We start from the raw sequence: 8565 nt of genomic DNA on the forward strand, positions 1-8565 counted from the left end.
CGTCCCGCCACCGGGCTAGCTTTACACCCAAAATAATTACATGGAAACTGTATTCTTTTAAACACTGCCTGACCCATTAGTTTCAGCCTCATATTGGTTGATTCTCACATCTTGCTTTAACCCATAATTAGTAATCTGTGTAGCACCACGAGGTGGTTGCTTACCAGGAGAGATCTTAACCTGTGTCTGTCTTGGAGAGAAGAAGCATGGCGACTGCCCATGACTGCCCTGAAGCATCTGCCTTCTCTCTCCCAGAATTCTGTTCTGTCTACTCCACCTACCTGTGTTCTGACCTATTGGGCCAAGCAGTTTCTTTATTAATTAACCAATGAAAGTCCTCCATCAGTGGAGCATGTTTATAATCTCAGTGCTTAGGAAGTGGAGGCAGGAAAAGTGGAATTCCAGGTCATCCTTGTCTGTACAGATTCACAGATTATGATACCTGATGCCCTCTTCTGGCCTCTGAGGGTATCCCCCCCGCCACATATACATGAATTAAAATGTTTCAAAAGTAAAAGCAAGAGCTAGCAAGACAGCTCAGTGCGTACAGTCACCTACCTCCAAGCCTATCAAGACATTTCTGCTGGACATGGTAGTGTGTGTGTGTGTGTGTGTGTGTGTGTGTGTATTGCAAATGCGCATGTCTGTTACATATCTCTACAACGTGCATGCAATGCTCACAGACAATCACATGGGTAACTGGGAAACATCTTCAGGTTCTGTGCAGCAGCAGCAAGTGCTCCTAACTATTGAGTTCTCCCCAGTTTTTTGTTTTGTTTTGTTTTGTTTTGTTTTGTTTTGTTTTTCAAGACAGGGTTTCTCTGTGGCTTTTGGAGCCTGTCCTGGAACTAGCTCTTGTAGACCAGGCTGGTCTCGAACTCACAGAGATCCGCCTGCCTCTGCCTCCAGAGTGCTGGGATTAAAGGCGTGCACCACCATCGCCCGGCTAGTTCTCCCCAGTTTTGACACACTTTGAGTACCAGCGCTAGTAAGACTGAAGCAGGAGGCCTTAACAAAACAGCCTGGGGATGGAGGTGCACATCTTTAATCCCAGCACCTAGGCAAAGGCAGGCCGATCTGTGACTTCGAGGCCAGTGTGGCTTACATAGTGAGTTCTAGGCATTGTAAGACCCTGTCTCAAAAGAAAGAAGGGGTGGGGGAGGCAAGGCGTGGTGGTGCGTACCTGTAATCCTAGCACTTGAGAAGGGAAAGTAAAAAGACCATCTCCAGCTACACAAGGAGTCCAGAGATGACCTGAGCTACATGAGATTATATATATATATATATATATATATATATATATATATATATATAAAGTTTAACTTGAAGACTTGGTTCAACAGTCTGGGGTTCAATGGTTAAGAGCCAGAAAAAAATAAATAAATAGACACACTTAGGGCTAGAGAGATGGTTTAGCAGTTAAGAGAGCTTCTGACATCTGCACACAGACATACAATACATGCAGACAAAACACCAGTGAACACAAAATAAATTTAAGCTGAATGGTGGTGGCATACCCCTGTAATCCTGGCACTCAGAAGGCAGAGGCAGGTGGATCTCTGTGAGTTTGAGGCCAGCTTGGTCTACAAAGCAAGTTCCAGGACAGCCAGAGCTGTTACAAAGAGAAACACTGTCTCAATAAATAAACAAACAAACAAACAAACAAATAAATAAATAAATAAAATTTTAAAAGAAGTCTTACTTCAAACAGAAACTAAGACTGGCCGGGCGGTGGTGGCGCACGCCTTTAATCCCAGCACTTGGGAGGCAGAGGCAGGTGGATCTCTGTGAGTTCGAGACCAGCCTGGTCTACAAGAGCTAGTTCCAGGACAGGCTCCAAAGCCACAGAGAAACCCTGTCTCGAAAAACCAAAAAAAAAAAAAAAAGAAACTAAGACTGAAGTCAGTTGTTTTCCCAGGCTCAAACCCACCCCCTCACATGCAATGGGGATCGTGATACTCCCGAGGTTGACTTTCCCAAACTTCCCTTCTGACATGGATACCTTTGGGAGCGCCGTGGTGCCCGAGAGTCTCAGGACAGGAGTAGAGCACACAGGGCCAAAGGGTCACAGGACTCAGGGTGGTCACAGGGGCCCTGACTGTAATGCTGCAAGCTGCCTGGGGTCAGACAGACAGATTGCCTCATCTGTATTCTGGCTACACATGTGCACTTTCTGAAGGTATTCGGACCAAGACATTGTCTCAGCACCAACGCAAGGTCCCCCTGCTGATAGCCACTGTGCCAGACCCAACTCTTCCTGTATGATTCTCTCCCGGGTCTAGCGGTGTGGGCAGTGGTCATCTCCTCCATGGCTGCCTGATCCCTCCATAAAAGCTCATACAAACTCGGGGATGATCCTCGCTGGTTTGGCACACAAGCAGGGGAAGAGGACTCTGTCACCTCCTCAGGCAGGGCCACATTTCCCAGGTATCTGTCACTCTGATAGTCTTCATTCTGACTCAGCAGTTAGGGCAGTTGTCCGCTTACGCTGCCTTTGCTGGCTCTTGGTGACTCACTGTAGGGGCTGTTTTCCAGCTGCTTCTGCTCCAGACGTTTCAGCAGGGGCCTGCTGGCACAACAGACCGTGGTCACCTAAAAGTGGGTACAGTCACTTTGGAGTTTGACAGGGGAAGGTGTAAATTTTGTCCTCAGAATGTGAATCAAGGCTGTCATTAAGGGAATCCATGGGATGGGCTGGAGAGATGGGCCAGCGGTTAAGAACATTGGCTGCTCTTCCAGAAGACCCGGGTTCAATTCCCAGCACCCATATGGCAGCTCACATCTGTCTGGAACTCCGGTTCCAGGGTTTCTGACATCCTCACACAGACGTACATTGAGGCAAAAATACCAATAAAAAAAAAAAAAAGCCACAGGACTTCCAGGGAAGAAAACCAGCAGGGCTGTGAGCAGACTGTTTCCAGTCCCAACTATAAAGGATGCTGTACATCCCTCCCTCCCTCAGCCAGCGCACCACTCACTGCCCAGCTGTGCAGGAACTTGGTCTCTGGATAAAAAAGCTTAAACCGGGCAGCCACTGTCACGCGCTCCTGAGAGGAGTGTGACTCACAGATACCTTTCCCCTTTTTGCAGAGGCAGCTGATGGAGCATTCCAGAGCCAGACTGTGCTGGGCAGCTACAGGGTGGTGTCTAAAACCTCTGTGGCTGGGATTGGTGGATTAGTCAAACAACTGAAGGCTCTTAGGGGAAGTGGTGAAGGTTTAGCAGACAGGGATTTCCCAGTTCCCCCCAGGTAGCCAGAAGCCAGCAGTTTGGAATTTAAAACAACAACAACAAAACCAAAAGCACTTCCCTAAGGGGCTTCAGACTTTGAAGTTGAATTGTTGACTGACCATTCCGCAGCCTATGCTGGATTACCTAGCACCTCACAGCCCCCAAGCATTGGGTACACGTCCCTACTGGTGATATTACCAGACTTTTTTCTTTTTCTTTTTCAGGTTTGGTTCAGTTTAGACTTGTGCCACCCCTTCTGGCCTTGAACTCACTATGTAGCTCAGACTGGCTTTGGACTCAAACAATCTGCCTTAGCCCCCAGAGGTTGTGTTACTATGGCAAATTTGTGTTGAACTCTTCGTTGTTGTTGCTGTTGTTGAGACAGTGTCTGGCTGGCTCGCTAGACAACACTTTACCCCAGAACTATGTTCCCAGTGCTGGACTTTGATAAATTGGAATTGGGTCTGGTAATGCAAACCTGCAATCCCGGTGCTTGGGAAGCTCAGGCAAGAGGAGTTTTTTTGTTTGTTTTTGTTTTTGTTTTGAGACAGGGTTTCTCTGTGTAGCTCTGGCTGTCCTGGAACTCGCTCTGTAAACCAAGCTGGCCTCGAACTCTGCCTCTGCTGGTGTGCTGGGATCACTAAAGGTGTGCGCCGTCGCCGCTCTGCTGGCAAGGGGACTGAAAGTCTGAGGGCTACGAAGCTGGAGGGCTGGATGGTGGCTCACACCTTTAATCTCAGGTGGATCTCTGCCAGTTTGGGGCCAGCCTGGTCTACAAAGCAAGTTCCAGGAGAGGCTCCAAAGCTTCAAAGAGAAACCCTTTCTTGAAAAACCAAAAAGGAAAAAGAAAAAAATATTGGAGGGTAACCTTTGAATATTTTTTTTGAAGTTTGAACTTCCTTCTTCTGTCTCCCAAATGTGGGAAGTACAGAAATTGTCACCACCGCAGCTTTGTGTAAATGCTTTAGTCCATTCTCCAAAAAGTAGAAATTCTAAGATCACAGACTAGTAACCTTGTAAGTCCATACTATCTGAGAGGATCGGGACAGAAGTCGGTAATTCCAGGCTTTTTTCTAACATCAACCACCATTAGGGACTTGAACAGCTCACTGTCGTTTCTGTTGAAAGTTGAGGAATACCAGGCAGAGGCCTCAGCTCAGAACACACAATTCCCAGGAATACTGCCTGGAAGGCTTGGGGGCCGAAACTCCGACTCAAACAGAAACCCCAAACTCAAGAACTTCTGTGCGCCAAGTGGCCAAGGCTCCACATGCGAAGAGAGCCCAGACTTTGTCTCACTGGAGGTGATCACTGACAGGTGGACGGGCGGGTCTGTGAGTCTTCCCTGCTGCTCTGTGGGTCCTCCCTGCTGCTCTGTGGGTCCTCCCTGCTGCTCTGTGGTTCCCCCCTGCTGCTCAGTGGGTCCTCCTTGCTGTTCTGTGGGTCCTCCCTGCTGCTCTGTGGTTCCCCCTGCTGCTCTGTGGGTCCTCCCTGCTGCTCTGTGGGTCCTCCCTGCTGCTCTGTGGTCCCCCTGCTGCTCTGTGGGTGGCACCTTCACTCACAAGCTTTCTTACGATCCTCTGAGCTGGGAACACAGACAAAACTTTTTCACAACACAGGAAGAGATAATCTTCACATACAAGCGGCCGGAGTGGCGTGGGATGTCTGTCACCCAGCTACAGTGCAGAACGTTTAATTTCCCTGCTTTAGGGAAGCAAGTTAGAAGACATGGGACCTGACTCCTCCTAAGAGACCAGAACTGAGCCCTGGAGATGCAGAGCCACAGAACCATCCACAACAGATTCTCTCAGGGCCTGTCCAAGTTTTTGGGGTACACAAACTCAGGGAGTAGCCTCTGAGCACTGAGGGATGGTGGAAACACCCCTGCCAGGCAGGGAGCTCTCATTCCGTGTGTCTTGTAGCCAGTGGACCTCGGCTTTACACCTAAAGGGTGTGTAACTTGTTGGCTTGGTGCTGGCTGGAAAGTGGCCAGGTGATGTAAGGTCAGCTGACTACATTGCCTTCCCAGCTCCCCAGTCGGCCAAGGAGCTACCCAGTCTCAGGCCTCCCATGACCACCTAGTAGGTTGGGTTTCCCTGCTTCATGCCCTAGCTCCCAGCACTTTTGAGGGTGAGTTTCTTGGAAATAGGGTCATTGTTAGTGAAAATGGATAGGGAGAGGTCACACTGGAGCAGCATTACCTAAGTCTTTGTGAGAACGCCTCTGGACGGCGTCTTTAGAAGAAATCTGCGCCAGATGTGATGGCATACGCCTATAATTCCAGCACTTTTTTTTTTTTTTTTTTTTGAGGAGGCTCAGAGAGGAGAATTACAAGTTCAAGGCTGGCCAACCTGGAAAACAAACACCTTTCCTAAAGAAAGAGAAAATTTTAATGGGGTTGCTCAGTGTGGTGGTGCACATCTATAATCCCAGCACTTGGGAACTGATGGAAGGGATGCTCAGGAGTTCGCCTGATTCACAGTTCAAAAGGGAGTTCAGAGCCAGTGACTCCATCTGGAAAACAAACAAGGTGGGTTGGGTAGGACACAGACACAGGAATAGAAAGAAGCCATTAGAGACGAATGTAGACTGGGCAAATATTTTTAGAAGCCAAAGAACACCAAGGACTGGACTGACTTCCGGAGCGGAGGCTGGGAAGCCTGGGAGTAGAGGCTCCCTCAGAACCTCTGGAGTCTACCCGCGTCTCAGGCTGCCGGCCTCAGGAATCATGAGAACAAACGCTTGTTTCTCTCTCTCTCTCTCTTTTTTTTTTTTTTTTTTTTTTTTGGTTTTCTTTTTGAGACAGGGTTTCTCTGTATTTTTGAAACCTGTCCTGGAACTTGCTCTGTAAACCAGGCTGTCTTTGAACTCACAGAGATCTGCCTGCCTCTGCTTCCGGAGTGCTGGGATTAAAGGCGTGCACCACTAGTGTCCAGCGAGAGCAAACCTTTCGAGAGTTGAGACCTGGGTCTGTGAGACTTGGTCAGAGCCAACCATTAGCTTTCAGGAAGTCAGAGGAAGCTGTAGAGTCAGGTTATCCACAGCTCCATAACCAAGTTTCAGGGCTCCTCTGGCCCAGCTGTATTCCTGCATTCCATCTACCAGGTAGCCTCATGCCCCCAAGCCAAGCACCACCTGAGACCTTGGCTGAAGCTGTTGCAAAAGCAAGACAGAGTCTGCAGGAAACTAACGTGTGGGATCCTTCCCATTCTCCACCTGTAATGGGTACCACCCGGTCTTTTAGGAATGGACTGGATGACACCTTTAATGTAGTCTCTAGGAGACTGTTCAGAACCCAGAGACAATGTGTGTGTGTGTGTGTGTGCGTGCGTGCGTGCGTGCGTGCACACGCACACACATGCAAGGCGGGTGCTTAGGACTGGTAGTGTTGGCCTGCAGGACTGAGATCCTAGCCAGGGCAGCAGCAGTTCTGGTCAGTATGATACACCCTGAAGTGGTTCTGGGAATCTTCTCTAGAAGCTACAAGGGAAGGTAAGAACAACATGTTGGGAAATGAACAGCACTGAGATCTCCTAAATGACAACGGATCAGTGCTTTTCAAATGGCGATGGGGCTCAGCTTCCAGCAGGTAGACAGGTAAGCCATCCTTCAAGCTCAGCCCCTCCTGACGCCCTTGAGCCCACATCCACAGCTTCTCCCGTGGGCTCTCTAGTCCTTCTCCTGTCCTCTATAAAGCACCTTCTAGGTCCAGCTGCAGACAGGGTGTAGTAGCCAGGAAGGATCTGACCCCTTTGGCCGGACATAGCAACAGGTGTGCTGAAAGATGAGCCACTAAACATGATCCTGTGCTCCGGGAGGGGGGAGCAGCTCGGTTTCAGCCCCTCGCGTCTGCAAGCATGACTGAGCGGCTTTATATAGCCCCGCAAGCTCTATATAAGCTGGAATTGAGGTTCTGTCAAGCCAGAGAGCCTACACACTGATCTGGTCTGGCTGGCATACTTCCCATTCATACCTACTGAAGTAGGGTCCCCACAGAGATAGTCCATCCTAACCCCCGGGATGCCCAGCAGAACTGCCCGCTATGCTCGCTATAGCCCCAGACAGCGGCGGCGGCGGCTGCTGGCTGATCGCAGTGTGCGTTTCCCTAATGATGTTCTCTTCTTGGACCACATCCGTCAAGGTGACTTGGAGCAGGTGGGGCGCTTTATCCGGGCTCGGAAAGTCTCCTTGGACACTATCCACCCCTCAGGTGAGTACGAATCGTCGGACTAGTCTGTCTATAAAGAGGTAGGGGAAATTCTACGCAGAGGGTTACAGCTTTGACCCTGTCTTCCCACCCTGCCCAGGCCTGGCTGCTCTGCATGAAGCTGTGCTCTCTGGAAACCTGGACTGTGTGAAGTTGCTGGTCAAATATGGTGCGGACATTCACCAGCGAGATGAGACTGGCTGGACACCTCTGCATATCGCTTGCAGCGATGGGTACCCTGACATAGCCAGGTGAGACTATGGAACAGGGCACAGAGGCTTCATCTCACTCCCTCCAGGCTTCAATTGGTCTCCAGCATGTGAACCTCCAAATATAGCTCCAACGGTGTAGGCAGCAACTCTGAGGGATTCTGGCAGTTTCTACCCGATTGCAACATTAGAGCAAACTGGAAAATCTGGCCATAGCTTCCAAGGGGTCAGGTTTCTTCCTCCTCTGCCTGGAAAAAATAAAAACAAACAGGTGACCCCCAAATTCTAGCCCTCTGTTCCTGGGAGGGCTGAGTAGGCTTTAACCAACAGCCCTTCATACCCCAGGTATCTCATCTCTTTGGGAGCAGACAGGGATGCAGCCAACGACGATGGCGATCTGCCTTCCGACCTTATTGACCCAGACTTCAAGGACTTGGTGGAACTCTTCAAAGGAACCAGCATGGACTGAGCCAGCCCTTGGGTTTGTGCCTCCCTGGAGGAGAAGCAAGCACCTTGCCCTAGGGGCCAAGGTGTGCCCACTGAGCGTGCCAGGGAGGCAGCCAGGATGCTAGGACTCGTCGTGGGGCACGACTTCCCCTGCCCCCATACCCATTTTCTCTGGCCTGACTTTTTCTCCAGGTTTTGCTTTGTTTGTTCGTTTTTTTCCTTTTTTATGATGATACTTTTTACTTTTTCAATAAACGTGATTCCCAAGCTGTGATGATGACTACTTAGCGCGGTACAGTGCCAAACCATCACCACGCACGCTCAGATGCGGCTTCGTGGCGGCGCAACGACTCGGGTTAGAGCCACTGGGACCCGGGCCGCCCCTGTCCCCGTCCACCCGTCTCCTTTCTCAGACACGCGGGGAAAAACCTCCCCAACCCCGCGTTTCCGGGACGACCGCCCGCGCCTCCG

General features: G+C 50.1%; 1 protein-coding gene across 1 annotated transcript; it reads left to right on the top strand.

Moving 5' to 3' along the window:
• Positions 1-6597: 6597 nt before the first annotated feature.
• On the top strand, positions 6598-8186 carry Ppp1r27 (protein phosphatase 1 regulatory subunit 27). The gene is made up of 3 exons (XM_038326685.1): positions 6598-7441; positions 7539-7689; positions 7993-8186. Exons 1-3 carry the CDS (start codon positions 7252-7254, stop codon positions 8114-8116), a joined length of 465 nt encoding a protein of 154 aa, XP_038182613.1. The 5' UTR covers positions 6598-7251; the 3' UTR covers positions 8117-8186.
• Positions 8187-8565: the final 379 nt, after the last annotated feature.

This window comes from Arvicola amphibius, chromosome 4, assembly GCF_903992535.2.
Source record: "Arvicola amphibius chromosome 4, mArvAmp1.2, whole genome shotgun sequence".
Classification (NCBI taxonomy): domain Eukaryota; kingdom Metazoa; phylum Chordata; class Mammalia; order Rodentia; family Cricetidae; genus Arvicola; species Arvicola amphibius.

Excerpts from the sequence above, each read along its gene's own strand:
- Ppp1r27 (XM_038326685.1), top strand. The coding sequence starts at position 7,252 with ATGCCCAGCAGAACTGCCCGCTATGCTCGCTATAGCCCCAGACAGCGG. Across the intron at positions 7,442-7,538 it reads GGACACTATCCACCCCTCAG|GCCTGGCTGCTCTGCATGAA; the intron begins GTGAGTACGAAT and ends CACCCTGCCCAG. Across the intron at positions 7,690-7,992 it reads GGGTACCCTGACATAGCCAG|GTATCTCATCTCTTTGGGAG; the intron begins GTGAGACTATGG and ends TTCATACCCCAG.